The sequence below is a fragment of the Pleuronectes platessa genome, chromosome 15 (assembly GCF_947347685.1).
Source record: "Pleuronectes platessa chromosome 15, fPlePla1.1, whole genome shotgun sequence".
Taxonomy (NCBI): Eukaryota; Metazoa; Chordata; class Actinopteri; order Pleuronectiformes; family Pleuronectidae; genus Pleuronectes; species Pleuronectes platessa.
This window is the reverse complement of record NC_070640.1, coordinates 7,391,941-7,413,277: the sequence shown is the minus strand read 5'-3', so window position 1 is coordinate 7,413,277 and position 21,337 is coordinate 7,391,941. Positions and strand designations below refer to the sequence as shown.

The following is a 21,337-nucleotide window of genomic DNA, read 5'->3' as shown; positions in this document are numbered from 1 at the left end:
GCTCTACTTTCCTTGATTTCACACCCGAGACAAGCAGAACGAAAACATGCGTTTCCTTCCTGTAACATTGCAAACACAACTCCCTGACATCTCATGCATATAAACATGAGCAAACATGCGTGCACATGCAAACACACTTTGGGCCATTCGCTGAAACACCAACACTTTGCAGGGGAAGCAGTTGTTTCTACTCGAGCCTACGTTTATATTCCTGAAGCGTTTGTGTAGAAACACTGTATGACTGACAACACCTGTTCCTTCTCTGTGATATTTAATAAGCAAAGCATTTGATTAATCCATCCTCTCTTTTCAGATCACAACATGTAGGACAGTCGACTCAGGTAAAATACATGGGAGAGGATTACAGGTGAGAAAGTCAATATTTCACTCACTTTTACTAAAGAACATTATTACTATTATAACTCACTATTAAAATTGGATGAAATGTAACTGGTCCATATCTCATCCCAGGTCCCTGACTCAGAACGAGTTGAATCTCTTTTATGAAAGCAGAATAATGAAACCCTCTAAATTGTCACACACATTCAAAACTTCCTTTCAAATGCTCTCGAGTTGAACCATCAGGTTGAGGGAAAAAAATACTTTTATGCTTGCCTGGGGAAAAACACACAAAAATAGCCCTTCATGCAAGAATGGGTCAAAATACGTTAAAGAGCATTCACCCTCTTAGAAATATTCAGAGTTTATTTTTTCAATAAATCCATGACTGCTGTAAATGTCCCATCTCACTTTGTCAGCGGGGGCGGTTTCCTATTGAACATGGATCCCATAGGGGAAGTGAGAGAGACCGGCCAGTCAGTCGCCCTTATGGATTTTACTTTTTGGCAACGAGGGTGAAAAATGGGTAAAAACAGAGAAGGTCACATCTGTTTCTCCAAGAGTTTATGTTCTAACCTCCAGATATGAACCAGAAGCAGCTCCAGTCTTGTTATTTGATCATAACCATGCATAGCTAAGTTTTAGGATTATAATTATATGTCTTTGAGACTTGTTTGTAAGCAACGTAATAGACTGGTTTCTTACCTGAGACGGTCCGGACGATCTCAGAGGTGTTCCTCAGGCCCACGAAGGAGAACTGGTACAGCCTCCAGGAGCGAATGTCCCCAACCTCCACTGAGCTCCGTTTCCACTTGTACACAATCTCCTCCCTGGGGTATCCGTCTGAGCACGAGAGAACAGAGTCAGTGTGACATGGAGCTCAGCAGAAACTCCGAGGAGGGAGGCTCGGTGCAGAAGAACAGCACTGTGCTTTTCAAAGGCTAATTTTCACCCCTTTTAGGAAATGTGTCCAGACTTGATAGACTGGTCAATATAAAATAAGTCTCATTTTGCCCATACTTACAAAGTGAGCTACCATACAAATAAACAGTTTGAAGTGAGAAGCATGACGCACTGAAGATAAATATAAACACGACATGCTAGATCTTTAAAATGTAAGTATAAAAAAAACTGCAATAAACCAGAACATCCAATATTCAATGAATAAAACACTTGACTACGGCCCACATGTGAAAGACTATGCCTTGTAAGCAGCTTGTTGATAAACTAAGTAAATTTATTATCCTGGAAAATGAGAAGAACAAAATTTGGGTGAAATGAAAATATTTTGTGAGAAAGATTTTTCAACTCCTAAAAAACTTGAGTAAAGGTATTGTGTTCATATTTTTGTTGAGTATTTAACAGACTACTCCAACTGTGCGAAGGAAAAAATATCTTTCAGGAAAACTTCACCGACTAAACACTCACGATTACAACTTTGATCCACGGCTGATGATGAGGTCGATTTCTGTAATTTTATTACATCAAGAGCTGAGAATCTAATAAGTAATCTCACATGTCTGATACTGATTCACTTAGATGAGTAGATGCATTACTATAATCTAATGATATTTGTTGTTATTGAATTTCTATCTTGTAGCTAAATTCAAAACTATTTTAGCAGGTACTTGAAGGCTCCTGACTCTTCTGCTGTGAATGGACCTCACTAACTGTTCCCAAAAGCAGAGATTTAAGTTGGACTTTAACGATCTTCGGCCAAATCTCTTCAGATTTCACTCCAGTGTCGTCTTCTCTCTCGTGGTGAGCCATTGAATAATGCACATGAACTTTCCTCGGATGCAAACTTAAAAAAACGGCTTTACGACTAAAGTGCTCTCAGACATCCAATAATGCCGGATCTCACAGGAGCTGGGGATGGAAGGATCGGCCCATTTGCCACATTACTGCCGGCCAGGCGGGCAGTCGGCTCCCTCACCGGCAATGCATGAGGGGCAAATGATTCTTTTAGTGTCTTTTTGGGAAGCCAGAGTGCTCCTGGAGCTCGGTGTCCGGAAGTCACTCTGGAGCTACTTGTGCAAGTCGAAAGCATTAATTAAGATATTTAAATGAGCAGCTGGAATTCATCTAGGCGTCTATAAGTCGTTCAGCTGAAGCCTCCTGAAGAGGCCGCTCCGTGGCACGTGTTGAGAGAACACGGCCACGTGATGAAAAGCGGCACACTGCCCCGCCTGCGTTTTCTGATATCCAGCTCATGTGTGTACATCAAGTGAGTTTCAGAGTTCGGAAAAACATCCGTGGCTTTCATCAAATTTACATGAAGGCCTCTGTTCCATTTTTAGGCTGTTCGCCCTCCCCCCCACCAGCCCCCGGTTTCTCTTTCTTGTTGCTCTGGAGCTATTTAGGAAGCGTTCTCTGGAGAGCGTCCCATGGTGCGTCTCTCTGTAGATCCGTGGCAGCCTCATTAGCATAACTTGCCCCCCCCCCCCCCCCCCCGGCTGGGCGTCTCACTGTGGTACTGACAAACATGGACAGGTCACCTTTTAGAACAGCAGCGACTTCGTGCAGGGAAATCAATCACCTCTCTGGCTTTGATCGAGTGGGTAATGAACCATCTATTATTAAATACCTTTACTGAATGCCAGTACGTACTGTACCTTTAATGGATGGATGGTTTAACACAGTTCATTATTCGCGTCTTTATGAATGAATGCATATTGTTAATGTTTTTATATAATTTTTTTAATAAAGCCCTTTATAGACTGAGAGCGCATTCTAGCAGGCATGGACTGTGAGATTTTCTGTGATGTCTTAAATACACATATGATGCATGTGATTGTTTTTTAGAAGAAAAAATAAATACGGCGATTACTGCAGCTCTAATTCCTTGGTTTGGGCCTGTTGTGTAATTTGTCCTCAAATTGTGTCTTTGTTAGGCTCATATGTTGCATTTTCAAGGCCTCATTGTGTGTGTTTATCTGTGTGTGTGTGTGTATGTCCTTGAGATGGAACAGAGGAACAGGGGGAGGGGTAAGACAGTGGGGCATCAGCCCATGGCCAGACTTACAGCTTGAAAACTCCAGGGGACATGAGTGCTCATCCATCGGGAAGTTGTTCAGTTTAAGTTGGCACTCGGCGTCGATGGTCAACCTGCAGAGACACAGTGTTAGGATCCGCTCACTTACCTTCTATAGACAATTCAAAAAACAACAATGAACCTAAAGTCTGTGTTGAAATAGTCAGAATTAAACCTCCGACCTTATCAGTAGAAACACCAGGCGTCATTAATTAAAATTTCCCTCAACTAAATTCATGTTTTCCACGGCAACACATCTGTCTCTCCTCTTCACACTTGAGAGAGTTCGCAGGCAAAGTCATTAAACTTCCCCTTAATGAGAGAATGACCTTGAATGACTTTACCCACCCATGTGCTCGCTATTGTCATGTATCATTGTCCTCGGCATCGCAGCGGTCATCCTAATTAACCAGTGGTTAGATTCAGGGTTCCTTAACAAATTAATGAAGTGGAGGGGTGGTGTTCTGCTTTGGAGAACATCCATCACGGCTTGATTGAGTCCAGAAGAGTCCACTTTCTCTCTTATTACCACCCGTGATGTATTGTGGTGTCAGTGTGAACGTCCGCTGTATTTATGATGGCATGCAAAGTATGATAATAAGCACAATTAATATTTCCCTTTAATCTCCACTGCTGTTTTACACATGAAACAAATTTTTCTAGTCACTTCAATCTCACTAGTTCACTAGTAGGTCCAGCACTTCAGAGCAGCGTTGACTGTAATCCTCAAGTCTCAAGATCTTCAGGAAATAATGGGTCATCAGACAATATTGCAGATATTTACAATTGGTATGATATTTAATAAATTCTAAAAAAAAAGCATCAGAGGAGTTCAGACGGTCAAACCACTCAATTTATGAAAGCCAAATTTAAAATGATTTTTTCTCGAGCCTCCATGCAAGAGCACCTAAAATAATAAGCCCAGGGCGACGTAGTTCCAGTGTTCCCTTCCCACATAACAACTTCCAGCCTCATTCGGCAAGACAGATTTCCTGCATGCTAATTAATGTCAACTTTAAAATGCTGAAATTTAAGATTGCCCAGGGCCTGTTCAGGATAATCAGCATCATGAATCATTAATGCAGAGGGGCCCTAATTGGTCGGGAACTTCAGATTGCTCTCTATAGTGCACGCTCCGCTTGTTGCTCGTGGTAAACTCCATGAAGACCCAGATGGACCTCAATGAAAACTCATTTATAAAAATAGAAAACTCAGTAGAGGCCAAACTATCTCAAATAAGTCAGCTTTTCAAGATCTACAAAACGTTCCCTGAAGAAATGTTGATAAATCTTGCAGTGTTAAGGAAAATGATCAATTCCTCGAAGCAAACGAATATAATAGATAGCAACAATTGAACTGTGAATATGATAAAAAAGCAGTGATAACCATTAAATTGGATTAGCCCGCCGCCCAATCACACAGTCAATCAAGCTTCGGGTCACATATGAATGAGAAATACCTAAATCAGCTCTTCAGAATCCCATCTCAGTAATCCGCCAAGCTTTACCTGAGGGTGTAGAGTATTCGACCATCGTTCCAGATCCGGAGCATGCGATTGGGTGTGGTGATCCAGTGGGCGTCGGCCTTCTTCGAGTTGCGGAAAAAAGTATCGGGGATCCAGATCTTCCCGACCATGTTGCTGTTGAGACGCAGCACCTTCATCGTGCTGTTGAATTTCAGCCTCCTGTCGTACCAGGTCTGGGCGAAGAAGATGTCGATGGTGTATTCCTGACGACAGACAAAACACAGTTCCACCCGCAACCGTTATGTTTGACTTCAGTTTAAAATGCTGAACACCGGATAAAAGTCTCCGTTTGTCAGGAAAAGCCTCGCAGCGTACAAAACAGCATTGCATGGGAGCCGCTGCTGTCACCGGCGCGGCTTTTAACTGCAAGACGCGATGCCATCAAATCAAAAGCCTGCGCTCCAAAAACACTCTGCTGCTGTTTCTCCACCCGTGGGCAGTTAATGCAGGAACACATTTTAAGATACATTTCCTAGCCTCGGCAAAAAAAGTCCATTTGTCACTACTAAAGAGTTTCCTGTTGAAAGAAGACCACCCTGCTTGAAGATGAAATGTTCAACAGTGCAATTAAGAACTCCCATTGTTTGGCTGGCGTTTTATCTGACTTCATAACCTGCTGCTTTGTCGTGAGCCTAACAAAACCTTCTGTCTCCGGTTCGGCCCCGGCGAGGTTAGCCGGGTTAGAACGGAACATGAGCCCTATGGTTCAAAGTGAAGAACAGCAGGAGAGAGACAGAGAGAGAGAAAGAGAAAAAACAATTAGGGATTTGTGAGCAAGAGGGCAGAGAGGCATTAACTTCCTGACAAGGCTTAGTCCAACAATAAAGTCAAAATCCATGCCACAGAGTCCTAAACGAGATTTAAAAACAACAAATTTCACTCGACAACACTCCAACCTACCCCCCCTTATTTATTTATTTTCCCCCCAAGAAAGGACAGATATACAGTTTGGATCCAATGTTGAGAGAGGGAGTGAATGCCTTAGGATCCTCAGCCGGGCCCTGCTGAGAGATATAGACATCTTTTCTTTTTTTCTTTAACCTATATATACTCTGGGATCTTTCACAGAATCACACTTATTCCAATTCGAGCGGTTGCAAACATCTGAGAACGGCTAAGAGGCGCTCATCTCCAGTGGCTGCATTCATTTAGGATTCCTTTTCTTCTTCACACCTTGATCTTCCTCTCGCTCTTTCTCTTATTCTCTCTTTCCCCTCGTTCACACTAGCACGAGAAGAAGATTATTTCAAAGATCCTTAACTGGCGATTAAAAATTCCAATAGTGTTAGTGCCTAGATGCCCCCCCCCCCCCCCCCCCCACACAAACACACCGTCGGCCTTTTCTCATCTCTTCACACAATCTACCGACCTCACCACGTTTGTCACACGGTGGCCTGAACGCGCTGGCCCCACCTCGTTGATTATGAATGAATATGAATGCAAAGCAATCAGTCAACCTTTCATGTCAGCAGAATGCCCTCTTGACACACACACACAGACACACAAACACGGACACACACAGGCCCACCCATGCATGCACACTCCCTCACGTGCGCACAATATGCACACTTTCTACCTGATCCCATCAATTTCAACTTCACTGTGAATGCAGTTATTGAGAGTGGACGCCGCAGCTAAGACTAAGTGAAATGGAACGCCACCGCCATGTAGAGCAGACCGCTCTGCAGCATCACAACAGAAACGGGTTCTCAGCGGGGACGTGCAGAGGAAAACATTGACACATAAAACGATGCTGATGTGAGTTTTGCGAGACACTCAATTTATGATTCTTTCCTCGTCTCGGATAAACATTTCCCCCTCTCCGCTGTCACACAGCCAGTCCTGGCCTATTTCAGTCATGACAGCAGCACCACGGCTAAATGTTCCTTTACTGCTGATACTGTGTTATTTACAACTTCACCAGGGCTAATAAAGAGAGAATCATGGGCTCAGGTCTTCCTATCGCAATCCGCCAGCTGAAATTCTGCATTTCTAAATCGAAACTAAAAATTTTGTATTTTCATTTTCACAAATACACTGATAATAAGCAGTTCTGTATATTTTTTATAGAGCATGGTCGATTTATTAGTTAGCTGATAAAAATGAGCCTTTCACAGACATATCAGTATCGTGTCTATGTTTGGTAATATTCCCTAATGGCAGCTGGGATTGGCTCCAGCACCTTGTGACCTTTAGTAAGATAAGTGGTATGGATAATGGATGGATAATAAACGGGTATAATAAAGTTTATGGTAAAACTGTAAAATACCAAGCCTCAACTTGATAACAACATCTGAGGGGTCGTTGCCAATTTTCTTTTCCACATATATATGTATGTGTGTGTGTGTGTGTGTGTGTGTGTGTGTGTGTGTGTGTGTGTATTGGCTGATATATCTATATTGGAAAATATATACTTTTTTATTACTGGTGGCAGCATTGGTCCCCCCAAAAAATCCATTTCCGGCTCCAATGTTTTGAACAACAAATATTTATCAAATGTTACACATATTTGCCTTGTACACACAACAACTTTATAAAGTATTAAAGTGGTTAAAACATATTTTCTTCCGTTCTCTCAAATGTTTATAGAAAATGAACAACACTGCAAAAACGTAGAGCTACCAGTCCACATTGAATCTGTCACTAACCACAACAACAGACCGAAATCAATCAAAACACCTGAAGACGTTTTTTTTATCAAACCAGATCCAAGGAAAATCACAAATTGTTGAATCTCTGTGAAGGAACTGCAAAGACCTTGAACAGGTGACACCTCAGATTGCAGCGGATGCAAGTCTTGGCAAGTAAAAAGTGAGAACATCAGCAGATCTGCCAGCGCACACAGTCATTTGTTAATATGCTACTCTGAGCCCAGGCCTGTGTGTTGAGCAACACAACTGGTTAGCTGTTAATGAGTGCTCTAATTCAGAATTAGAGGTGTTTAATGGAATCCGACGTGTGGAATGGACCATATTCATCCACTGCGGTGCAAAGGCCAATGCAGTGGTTAAGCAGCTGATTGACACCTGTGCTTTTGTGTTGCTACACTACAAGGGCAGTGGGGCAGCGCGGTGACAGAAATCCTGTCCTCTGCTGAAGTGTCCTAGAGCAAGACACGGAATCGCTGCCAGAAAAGAGAAGGACTCTCTGGATCTCGATACTCTCCCCTCGCTGAGGATAGAGGCAGGCCAAGGACATACTTCCCCACTATGCATTAGTATTAGTTCCACATCCAGTATCAGTATTAATAACAACAATGACACACAAATATCAAACTTCACTGCTACTTACCATATTGATGGCATTAACCGGGCCGATGCTGTTGACGAACATGTCTGTGTGGATCACTGTCGGTTTGACTGCAAAGAAGCACAGGACAATTTGGGGATGAGGAGTCATCTATCACACAAGAGCAACTTTTTGTCATTATCATCATAATTATCATCATCATCATCATCATCATCATCATTGAACAACAAGAGGAAAATAAATATCTGTGTCAATATGAAGTTGTTTGCAAACATCCCTGCTCAGTTTTCGGTGGAGAAACACCTGGTTCCTGCACACTGTCGAGTGAGGTTTCCACTGCAGGGACTATCCCCAGGAGAGCAGCACTTTAAGAAAGTGCAGGAACCTTTAGGGAGGGGCTTGCAGCAATGAAGATTCCTGATTGGTCAAGTTTTAATTGAGCCAATCATTCTATAGCAATAATTTGTGGAGTCAGTTTCCTAAATTTTGGCATTTTGTCCGTTTTTATTTGCTTTGTTCCTTGTTCTCATCTTCTTTCCGATCAATAGCAGCACGAGTTGAATCTCCTCCATGTTAACTGTTGTTTTAATGTCACTCCATCAATACCCCCACCTGGTGGACCAGAGGAGAGCAGTTTGTTGTTGCCCCTGGTCTTTAGATCGTGGTGGAAACGCAGGTGAGAAATGTTCTCCAGGAACCATTCAGCTCCTTGATAAACGTTCCTCGGACCAGAGGCTAAAGACGATTTTGGTCGAAACGCGGCTAAAGATAAGCATTTGACAAAAACATACCTCTAAAGGAAGACTTCTGTTCAATCCATTCAACTATACACAGCAAGTTTCATGAATAAAAGGGACCCCAATTCAACATCTACAGAGCTGTATTACATTACAGGGGTTCTGCTAGGATATGTTCAATTGTGCTGACAAAATAGAAACCTGGCTACATCCGACTTCCTCTTCAAACAGGCTGCCAGTGAACCGCACACTTAGTCGGTATTTATGGCCAAACTCCTGACCCATTTACCAGGATCCCTTTGTGCCCGGTGCAACATCCCATCCAACCCTTTTCTTTTTTTTCCTCCTGTCCTTCCACGCTGGAGGCTTGTGAATCATTTACTCTCTTTACTCACAGACCTGCTGCTGTTTGCTTTGCTCTAACAAAGAGATGCACTTGTTGGTTATAAGCATAAATATGCTGATGCAAGATGACAATTCTTGGCCGAATGAGATCAACAGGACAAATGTATCACACGACAAAGGAGCAGCAACTACAGTGGGAAAATGTCACTTTGCAATTATTGGTTTTTAAAATGTTCTTTCAAGTAAACAAATGCTAATAAATGGACGTCTTTACGTGCATCGAATAAATAATCTTTCTGCTCGTCCAACGCCATGAATTACACTGCTTGGCGTCAGCGGCCTTTCCTGCTTTAGTGAGATGGACGGCCAGACGTCCATCAAAGTATGGCTGAAGGAACTGGGCAGCTTGATTCAAATGGACCTCCGTGCGCTGTCTGGACCCGCTTCTACACTTTGCCTGCTTGTCTAATGTGTATGTTTATGGTTGAGTGGACGTAATGTCTGAGGGAGGACTCGCGTGGCCTCCGGGACTGACGTGAAAGCTATAGTGAGTGTGAGAGACACACAGGGGCAGAGTGTGCGGATTTGCATCCATTTTTCATGTCACTCCCAGGCATACATGAGTGTGCATTGCACCCCCACTCCCCCCCACACACACGCACATGTAACTGAACAAACACACAGAAGTTGGTGTTGCTTTTGGCCGGATATATTAGCGAGTGGCTAAGAATAAAAGTGCATGTTATTGGCATCACCTTGGCGTCATTGGTATTTATGTAACTGAAAAAGCAACGCCTAAAATATACAAGCTTGGACTGTGTTAGTAGAACAATCTCATATTAAGTCGCAGGCACGGCATGAACAGGATTTAAAAGCAAAAATAATTATTGTATGAAGCCAACTGCAACGAGTGTTCTTTTCATAAACGCCCAAACAAGTGCCAGGGAAACATCTCTCCAAGAAGCAAGTGAACATCAAGTGGCTGTGCTGAAATAGTTTGAGGCGTCATAATAAATGCCAGTACACCCACCACAGGCTTCCTGGTAGAAGGATCCTCAAATTAGCAAAAAGAATCCAAATGATCGAGAGCAGCAGAATGCATTTCAATCGTGTAAACCCGGGATTTGCGTGATGTTTTTTCTTTTTTTCCCGATAACGATGCTGAATCAAAACTTTTAAATCTGTTCCTGGGCCAGAACCGACACTTTTTCTCAGCTTTAAGCCATTCAGCTCGAGGCATTTTGTTCTGGTGTCGACTTTGGTTTGAGGCAGCTACCAGCCAGAGCCATGTAGGGAATGTGTTGCCACGAGGGTGAAGTTTAATGTTCACTAGGCATATGCAGTGATGTTTAAGTTGCCTGAAAGCAAGGAAACTATTTCAGTACATCGGACTGAAATGAGGCATCAAAACCTGCGCCGGGATTCAGTCCTGTAGATATAGTCCTGTACCGAACCCTGTTAACCCAGCTTATAACATCCATTAATCTATCAGCACAATAGCGTTATGCCCTCAGTGTAACTCTACTAAACACAAACACCTATTTTCTGTATGTATTTAGAATAAGGCCTTTTCAAATTCTTACTCTCTCACTGTCTCTCTCCCATTTGCCTCAGTTTACATCTACAGACTGCAGGGTCATTGCAGCTTAATGAGCATCACAGTGGACTTCAAAGGGAAACTGTGGCACAATCAGCGGTGAATCTAAATCCTCGGCTATTTACTGCTCCGCGGAGTGAAAGGGAAACTTTGCCTTGCCTCATTTTGGTGGGTTTGTTGGTTGGTTGGTTGATTGGTTGGTTGGTGGCTCAGATGCGGCTAATTATAATCCTTCTGTAGCTGAGCAACTTGGCAGCGGCCAGAGGACCAACGCTGAGAGAGAGCGAGATCACAGCGCGTTTGAAGAAGACGGCTGAGACGCAGCGGCTCTCTGGGTTGAAGCTGCACCTCAAAGCAGATATGAGCTGCTCCTCGATTTATAGCACAAGCCCACTTCTAAAGTCTTAAGAGTAAAGATGATGCATCTCATGAAACCTGTCACATGGACTGGACCGCAGTGCCGCACATATCATGCAGTATATGGAAATGCCATGAAGGCAGTTGAGCGCAATGGGGATTTACTATATACGGCCCTGTTACTCCGCTCCTTTATCTTGCGCCATCATTTCCTTCAGTTCGTTGGTCGTACTTTAAAGCTGCATCGGGGGGTGGGGGGGGGATAGCATAAACCTCTCAGAGTCCGATGTGAAATTGATGATGCAGCACATGTACTCCGTCCTTATGTCACTGGTGGGGTAAGTGTGGCGGCGAAGACCACGGTGAATTTCATATCAGGAGAAAATGGGGGAAAAAAATACCAAAACAAAACTTAAAAAAGAAACCTAACTTGAAAGAAATGATTGCGCATCGGTGTCTCATGAATATCTTATTAAAGATTAGAGCCTGACCGTGTTTTTATTTGACAGAATACGCCATGCGGAATATTTTGGCTGTTGAAAAAGTGCCTGCTTTGATCAATAGAACAGAATTTTCGTATTTAGGCTCAATATATAAGGATTGGATATTTTTCATTTATTGGCTGATATACCTAATATTAGTTTCAGCATTAGTACCCAAGAGTTCTCTGCTGCTTCTATGGTGAGAGCTGAACATGTTTCCCCATGTCCACCACAAGAAACACAATTTAATTTAGGCCAAAGAGACAAATGTAAAGAGTAACTGTAAGTCTTTGACATAAGCTGATAAAACGGAGGGCCTCTTCTCAAACTATCTTTAGCACCGATGCGGCACTCGTCGGATTCCCCCAATCCAGCATGAGCACCACAGTAGATGGAGAGGCCCTTCACTGCTGTCATATAGAGAGCGGTACATCTTTATCATTCTATAAGAGTGTGTGTGACACATTATGATTTAAACCAGTTTCCCCCGGAATACTGACCCATGAATCACGTATTCAAAGATGCTGAACATCTCCCCATTCTGCACTTGCAGCTGGACGTGACAGGCTTTAGAATGTATGTGCTCTTGTGCAGACAGGAGAGCCCTGCCCAGCTGTCTGTCACAGCGAGGGGGAGTAAGCTACTTGTCGACTTCTCACATAGAAGAGAGAAAGCTCGCGGGACTTTGACAGACTGATATCCCCACTGTAACACATGCATGTAAATATACACAGGTACACACTCTTTATAACAATCCATGGCATGTCACAACACACACATAGAGGAGACACTGGCGAACACTGACACACTTTATAATGCCCAGCCTGTCACTAGAATGAACTGTGTGCAGTAAATCCTCTGTGTTCAGACTTCAGCCTGAATGCAGCGAGTGGATGGGAACAGGCAAATCCTACTATACGATTGTTTTTACTTCTGCTCATAAGAAGTCAACAAATTTGAGATCTGCACGACAGATAATCAAATACATCTCAGATACCATTACTAATTACTAGCTATCAATAAAGGTGAAGCAACTCGTGAGTATAAAGTCAAGTCCAAATCTTACACTTAATGTTTTGGGTCCAACTCATGCATGTTTTGCCAAATTCAATGCCAGTGTTGAACATTTACCGAGCTAATAAATGCTCCTCAAAATGTCTATTTACTACTTTAACATACAGTTAATAATCTAAGAGTAGGTGTTTCTTGTCAAGTGAAGCCATGAATCACTTTTTTCTAAAAATGTATTTTAAAGTCAGACGCATGGCTTTATTCAGACTTAAGTCCAAGTCATGTGACTGAGTTAAAGAGGCATTAAAAAAATAGAGAGGTATATTCTGGGATTCATTAACGAGTGGGTCAGTGCTTCACGACGTCCTCTCACAAGTGAAAAGATGACAGCCCCTTCTGGAAGTCAGCTGACCCAAACCCTAACCCACAGATCCTTATTTTCCTTAAACCTAATGGGTGAAGGGCATGTGTGTGAGCGTGTGTCAGTTCATAAGCACAGTTTTGTGTTTCACTGCAGTGTGGATCCTGTGACTGAACAGATCATCTGAGAAGAATCAGTACCCACCTCCGATGTCGGGTCGGAGTTTGTTGTCGTATCCATCTAGCAGGCTATTTAGGATGTGTGTGACGTCACTCTCAAACACTTTGGGAGTCAGCACCCACGTCTTGTTAGTCGCCTCATCGTCGTCCTCATTCTGGATGGAGCTGCAGGGAGCGGGGGGGGAGCGAGAGAGGGGAAGAAATGCAATCAATAATTTATTTCAAATGGAGAGCAAGCACTTGCTCTGCTTCCTTCACGGAGGCATGTTCAGAGATGTGAGACACAGCGAGTGACAAGTCTTTTGAAGATCTCAACCAAAGGTCTGGAGATAAAACGTGGGACATTTTTCTGAGCGTTTCATCGCCCACACCGAGATGAATCTTCCCCTTCCTCTTTGTCTCGGTTGTTTCACACACAGTCGGGACGAATTCAGCGCAACACACGTGATGGAGAACATACATTTTCAATGCAATCGTTTCACACAATGAGGATCTCATTAATCAAATACACTGTTTTGGTCAGCCCAGCAAATCCTTGCTGCCCTGAGTGAAAATCCTGTTTCTTTTTTATGCAGCATAGTCTAAACAGTTTCTTTCACCTTGAGATTTCTAAATTCTTGCACCATTGCCACCTTGAGCAAATATTGTCATTTGCAAAAAGAGTCTTTTCAGGCAGCTTTATTCCTTCATAGAGAAATACATGAACATGACAAGACCAGTCCCTTCATGTATTTATATCGCACATAAGACAAACAGTGTGTTATCAGATGTTTGATGAGATGAAAGGGACGAACCTATTTGCTTTTGATCTATGCATTCCCAGCATGCATAGGACGACATCTGATTTGTACTGTTCATAATTCAATGGTTCTCAGTATCGATGGCTGCCGAGATGCAAAACTTACATAAGCACAAATCAATCATATAACCTGAAAATAGCATAAGGCTCCAACGCACATCAACATGTAAGAGGATATTAAATAGACATATAGACAGCTTCTGGTTGATGGACGTGATGTTATCTCTGAAGGGAAAAAGCCATTAGATGGTTTAATGAGATAATTCAATATATTGACTTTTCTTTGCCCGTTTTCATTAGTGTAATCATAAGTGCATCACCACAACATTTGAAAGCCACAGTAATCTGTGACTCATCTGTTTAGCCTTTAACACTTGTTTTGGCCATTGAGATGTGGTGTTAATGTTTAGGGTTAGTGCCGTGCACTCAACATACACTGTAACAAACATTTCATATTATTAAACATCTGTGTATGTTGTTTGTTGTGCCTAATATTTTTCTCATGTTGCGTTCTTCCATACAACACAGGTGCAGGCAGGAAATGGCAGGACTTGTTTGAGGGCAACACAAACAAAAAGAGAAAACGTGAACAGGAAATGGAGAGAGTGCAAACAGGAGAGAGAGCGTGATGGCCGAGACAAAGCGAGGAGCTCCTACCTAGAATCACAAAGATGGAAGGAAAGTTTCCATTTCAACCTAATATCAGCAAAGACATGGCCCAGATTTGCACAGGTGAGAAAATGTGAAATGGCCTCAGAAAAGGAAATGTTGGCTTTATCACACAGCACCAGTTAAGGTTATGTCATCATGCGATCCAGCCATAGTTAAAACAGGCTTAGTTCACATGAATGTGAAGTAAATTAGACGTAAAGTTCCACTCACACCTGAAAAGATTCATTTAAAAAAGCTCCTCCTCTGTCAAGATTGAAACAAGTTCAATCAAAGTCTCTGTGAATGTGAAATGTTCTGCCTTTTATTATCTTCCATCCAAATGTGACAAGACTTCAAAGAAGTAAAATAAGAAGCGAGGCAACTCCAGGCTATTTTAACTTCTCAGAAACTGGAATGTGACGAACTGGTCCGTCCAGTGAGAGATAAAAAAAAAAAAGAAGAAGTTAAAAATGAATGTCACTCCTTTCAGACACCTACTTCCACACCTACTACTACAACCGTATACTTTCTTAGTGACTAAGGTAAATATTGCTCTACTAATAAGATTTATAATATTTCAATTACTGCAGAGTATAGTTTAACATTGAAAACAAAATGTTATCTAATCTTCCACCCACACACCTGCCTCGACCCCAAAGTAAGAACTGCAGTTACACCTCTCCTCCATTTTCAATCCAGTGACTCACAAAAAAATTATGAATAAATTCGTAGACGTCAGGGTTTAAAAACTTGGAGGAAGAAATATTTGTTCGATAATAAAAGAGATTATTATAAAAAATATTTGTTTAGGGCCCCCAAGATAGTGTGCAAGCTGAAGAGTAGATGTCAATCTTCCTCCCTTTACGTCCCCATGTCAGACATCTTAGAATGAAAAGGTAATGATGCCTCCAGAGCCCCTGAACACAAACACCACTATGGTGGAGCAATAAATATTTTTCTACTTTCTCAAGCACAAGAATGATCTTTGTAAATGATTTCTTTCACATTCGAGCCCTGGATAGAAGATGGAGGAATATGGTCTCCAGTGGCAACATGCTTCCTTGACATCTGCACTGAGAGGGTTGAGTGTTGCCTCTGTTATTAGTGGAATATCCCTAATATGTGCATATGCATTAAAGAGAGGCCTAGTCTTCTAATAACATACACACTGCGTCTCAGACAAGGGCAAACATGTATTTGCAGATAATAATAGAAACACTGCAGAGACAAAAGAGAGACGAGGTGGATTGTGTCAAATCCTCAATCTGTCCCAGCTCTGGATCACTCAAACCAGCAACCACTGGATCCGACCAGGGAGAGTGGCAACAGCACAAAAGAGCAACCTTGAGACAGAGCGAGCTTTCATCAGGGCTTTATAGCAACGAGAGGAAAAGCAACGTCTGAATGAAATAATAAAGAATGGTGAAAATGGAAATGGTGAGAGGAAGACAGTTTCCATGGTAAAGGACAAGGACAGAAGCCCTGATAGCTTTCTCGTGTTCATAGGCTGGGTGCGAGGAAAACTGTTTTGACCAGCGCGCTTTCCCAGACTTCATTAAGTGCCATCCCTCTCCATCACAGCACCAGAGCCAAAAACATGAAATGTTAATTTATTTTTACTCAGGTTGAAACCCTTTTTAGATATCTGTTATTCAAAATAGAGAAAGCTTGTCTCTGACACAGACAGGGAGACGGACGGACCACAGAGGAGCCAGCTGTACAGGGGGATGTGAGAACCTGAACATTCTTTTTTTAGGTTACTGCAGTTTTATCATCTGTATTCATCCTGCAGAGTTGCTCTGTATATATGGAAATGCTCCAAAGACGAGCAGATCAAAGGCAGAGCCATGTGTTCTCCACTGCAGGCAGATCTGAGGTTGCCTGCTAATTTGGTACCTGAAGGCCCACAGAGAGGCACGCACCAGTGTGTGCGCATGGGCACAAGAGGCTGTGTGTTTGTGTTGGTTTTGCATGCATATGTATGACCGTGTCCGTGTGTCTAATGATGGAGAGTCGTGGAGTGTTGTGCTTACAGCTCCCAGTGTTGAGCCCTATCTGATAGTTTCCATGCATTCTACCCTGTGCATCCACGAGAACCACTTTAACCTGCTCTGTATGCAATAGTCAACAACTGTCTCAACCATCGAGCAAATCTCACCTGAAATCTCATCTCAAGTTTCATGTAATGTAGCAGAGAACAATCCCCGTCCTCTGCAGCTTTACATTTTAGAATAGAGGACATGATGGTGAATATCCCTTGTACGGTCTTCTGCACAATCTAAATTACCAGCTACCAGTAGATGTAAGCAGCGGACGCTAGGGACATAACTTCAGTTGTGCACCTAAGCGTCATCAAGCGTTTTGGCCTTTTCTGATCAACCACACAGGCCGATCTTGAGGGTACGCTGAAGCTAAGGTAAATCTGACGGCTGTTGGCCTGTATGGCAGCACTATATCATATTCATAATCAGGTCTAAGGGGGGAAAGGATGCAATATCATGTACAGCCACGTGCCAACCATTAGCATCCACATCTGGTTCCCTTGAGCTATTATCTTTGCATGTTATATATTGTAGCTAATAAAGGAATCCTGCTATTAATACACAACACGAAATTGGTGCTGCGCTCGTGGCAACAACACAACAAACAAGCCTTCCTCATCATTTTATAGCCGCAGAGCTCATTTCACAAGCTCTGCCTTTAACAAGTGATTAGGTTTCACTAATAAACAAACTGTCATTAAAAAGAAACATTAACTTCTACTAGGGGTGTAATAAGTCAAGTTGTCAGTTTTGCAAACAATATACAAAGAGAACCAGTACAGGCTCCACTCAGTCCAGTCTGATTCAGATCACAAATATTAGTTTACAGTGCCATGCAAGCTTGAATTGTTTCTGTGAACTACAGTGACACAGATTAGGCCAAAGTCACAATGGGGCCAATATCTTCAAAGGTCCAATCAGTTATTTATTAGAATGTTAAAAATGCGACAATACTGACTTAAACAGTATTTTTTTTGTAAATGTACTAAATGTAAATATAACGGCAACCTAAATATGAATATGATATCGAACCTAACTTCTTGGATTAAACTGGATGTTTAATAAGAAAGTGATAGAATGGTCAAATCCTGCTTGTAAACTTTTCTAGCTGGACATGAACGTAGATACTGCAGTGAAATATGATGAGTCAACATACTATGGTGAATGTAAGTATTAAGTTATCTCATCCAAGAAGAGGAATAACTAGATCATCACACAACGGCTGGTTTTAAAAGGATCCTCGATTCACCTGCTGTGTACTCTAAAGATCCTGAAAGAAACTCACCAACCCCTTTGGAGTAAAAGAAGCTTAAAATATTTATCCACAGTCTTTTATGGACAGTGATATGAGGAGGGCAGATATTGGTCCTCATGAAAAGACTCTTTTAGCTCTGTAATAAAAAGTCATGTTATGTCCCAGTAACCACAACTCTACTTCAGGTTTCTTGTGATCCTGGTCTCTAAATTGTAAAGCCAAGGCCCCGATATGAGCTTTGACATCTTTACACTATCAACTCTAGCTTATTACATTTGAGACGATAATGAGGGGATAGTCATTATGGGATACATGACAAGTTGATGGTTTACATGTCCCAATTATCCTCAAAAGAAGACCACAGGCAGATAGTATGTGATGGTATTTTAGAGTAGCTCAGCTCCCTTCTAGACAGTGGCCATTTCATAACGAATCAGGCAAACTGGGATTACTGGGATGCAACAAGTGGCAGGTGGGAGTCAGGGTTGAATTCATGAAGTTGGATTGTAATTGATCCTCCACTGAACATTTGTCTCACATCATCGCCAAGCTCAAAATTATAAACTTATATTTACTCTTATCAGCTGTGACTATTGTTATTGACAATCTTAGATACATTTTACATATTTTCATAAGAAATAAGAAGTAAAATGTATTCAAGTGCAGTTATAAAGCTAAACTAATGCCCAGTGTGTTCCAAAATGTGGTTATGTAATGAACTTCCCCTGCCATCTGAAATAATAGAGGTGAGTTTGCACAACTGAATCACCGGAGCATGACAAAAGCTTCCTCACTCTGACATCACTTCCTCCTGCCATGACCCTGAATGTGCCGGGAACACGTGCACCGAAAATGTCCTCTACACCAGGTTGGTTAGCACAGAGGTGTGTTTGTGTGCCAAACCTGGTGATTTTTTGTGACATATGTGAAACGACAATCGGCTGCACACATAACGTACGGTGATGCAAGTGGGCATCGCCACACATAGTAACTGTCAATGAGTCACAAAGTAGCATAGATTACTGAAAGCGTGCCCGAGGCCTTGAGAGATGGCTTATGTAAGAGGTCTCATACATGAATCACAAACCACTTCCAATGCATCTTACAATGCAGCTGTCTTTCAATCAGCGTTCATAGAGCCAAGACTTTTAACAAAAAGAAGGAACATCTCGCTGTCACCCGGGGGATGATGATGATGACAAGTTCTGAGCCACGTAAATCACCTTCATGCAGGCGGGCTCTCACTCAGCCCTGTTGTTGTTGTTGTTGTTGTTTAAGAAGCAGCCACATGTCACTGGCATTGATCTGCCTCCGTTGATTAAGCTTCAGTCACTCATGCACAACTTGTGACATCCATAACCTGCCCATTCATCTCAATGCTGGGTGTAATCCAATTGGGCCAAGGTGCAGTGTTTACTCGAGCATGCGGCGAACGCTACACGGGCGCATACAATTAGAAATGCACAGGCCCTGAAATGGGGGGCTGGGCAGGGAGGGGGGGGGCCCAGTGGCTGCCATCACCAAGACGGTGATTGAGCGCCGGCTGATTTATCTGCCTCCATTTTTCACTCTCCGGCAGCACAGGGGGACGGCGAAGCGAGGAGCCTAACCATCCGCTTCCCCCCCTGACTGCTGTTATCTGAGTACACGGGAATAATGTCCTGACAGGGGCGGCCGAGCAGCCTCCATCAACAACCCCCTTCAAAATCTGCGTCTTAAAGCTGAAGTGGAGCTCCCTTCCCCTTCCATCTGTGAAAACAAGACTCTGCCATATGTGTTATCCTTGTCCTGATTGTGCCTTTACACTTGTATTCTCTGTGTGATTGTCTGCCATTTTGAAAAAAGCCTTTTTTTCTTCTTTATTATTCCAAACGCGTGGGGAATCAAACGTGTGTCCTCATTCACAGGCTACTTCTCTTGGCCACTGTGGACGCCATCTATGCGACCGGTGCGTTTTAATAATGAGGCTTTGGCTCTTAGAATAGACCTGATCCTTGAAGAGAGCTTAGCAGAGGCTGTGTGTAGCCTTAGCTTCAGCCACTGAGCTATTTCCATCACCGGACAGATTGTCACAGACACACTGGACAAACCTTATAGAAATAAACACCTGCAAATCAGCGTGAAATCCCCTGATGGCCACGGAGGAATGTTTGTGGCCGTGCAGCTGTTTGTCGCTTCGGTTTTTGTGTTATGGAAAAAAAATATGATGATGCACCCGATGCTTGTGTCGCTGTGGCGGCGCATAAAACACAATATCACACCTCCATGTTAGATTCACACCTGTAATCTAGGCCCCTATTTTCACCACATTGCGTTTCTGACATCGGCAAATCTCAGCTGCGGTCGTGCGAATAGCGAGGTTGTGTTACCGTTACATGGATGAGGCGCAGGGGGACACAAAGCACATATAAGACAAACAATCAGCAGCCCGAACACGGAGCGAACACACGATGGAGGAATTTTATGGAGGAAATATCACGCGTCAGTCTCTTACCTTGCGGGGAGATTAACGGCAATAAACACCCAGAGAAGCAGCTTCAGGGGCAGGGAAGGCTTCGCCATTGCTGCCGAGCATTTGGAGGCTAAACTGGGTGAAGCCATCATCACCATCTTCGTTTCCTCTCTCTCGCTCGCTCTCTCGCCCTCTCTCGCGCTCTCTCTCTCTCTCTCTCCCTCTCTCTCTGAGTGTCTCTCTCTCTTGCGTGTTGTGCAGATGTCCGTCTATTCACCGTGTTTCCTCTCAACGATACATTACGCGCGTATGCAGCGGCGGGTCTGCAGATGTAGACCCGAGGCGGACGCGCGGATGAAATCAGCCAAAACACAAGCGATGCAGGTCCAAGGCTTGAATTGGGATCGCTCGGCTTTTTTTTCTTTTTTTTTTTACCGTGCCGGGTTCTGTATCAAGAGCCGAGCAGGGCCCTGAAAAACCTGCTACAGACGACGGAGCCCCCCTCCTCGTAATGAGCCGGCTCTAATATCAGGCAGCGGAGAAAAGCAGCGGAGCCTCGGTCTGAATGCAGATTAACTCCGGGGTCAGAGTGGAGCTGGTGCACGTTGCCGCAGCACCGATCAACACATGCGTGGTCTCACCAGGCGGAAGCTCCACACAACTGGAGGAAAACGCTGTAGTGTGCTGCTTTATTCAAAGTGTTTCCATTTGTTTTTTATTTATAAACACCAGGACAGGGGTATTCTTTAAATATTATCATTTAAAAAAATATAAAAAATTTTATTTAAAGGGATCTTCAATCGTCCACTCGTGTGAGAGTAGTTACCATTAAATAACATAATTACATTTACAATGTGATACACAAGGTATAACAGATTTTGATGAGAGATTGAAAGTTATATCACGGTTAAATCATGTTTCC

The 21,337-nt window shown here is 42.9% G+C and overlaps 1 protein-coding gene across 4 annotated transcripts in view; it reads right to left on the bottom strand.

The window, feature by feature from the left end:
* The window catches only part of gabrg2 (gamma-aminobutyric acid type A receptor subunit gamma2), a 42,173-nt gene extending 21,600 nt beyond the window's left edge, over positions 1-20,573 (bottom strand). For 3 of the 4 annotated variants that reach the window (XM_053441469.1, XM_053441470.1, XM_053441471.1), the window contains exons 1-5: positions 13,242-13,356; positions 8,190-8,257; positions 4,881-5,101; positions 3,365-3,447; positions 1,045-1,182 (exon numbers count right to left, since the gene is read on the bottom strand). In XM_053441469.1, coding sequence (XP_053297444.1) covers positions 1,045-1,182; positions 3,365-3,447; positions 4,881-5,101; positions 8,190-8,231 — 484 coding nt within the window. In that variant the 5' untranslated portion in view covers positions 8,232-8,257; positions 13,242-13,356. Of the gene's footprint in view, positions 1-1,044; positions 1,183-3,364; positions 3,448-4,880; positions 5,102-8,189; positions 8,258-13,241; positions 13,382-20,457 lie in introns of those variants that run through there. The other variant, XM_053441468.1, reaches the window with a different exon arrangement.
* Positions 20,574-21,337: the final 764 nt, after the last annotated feature.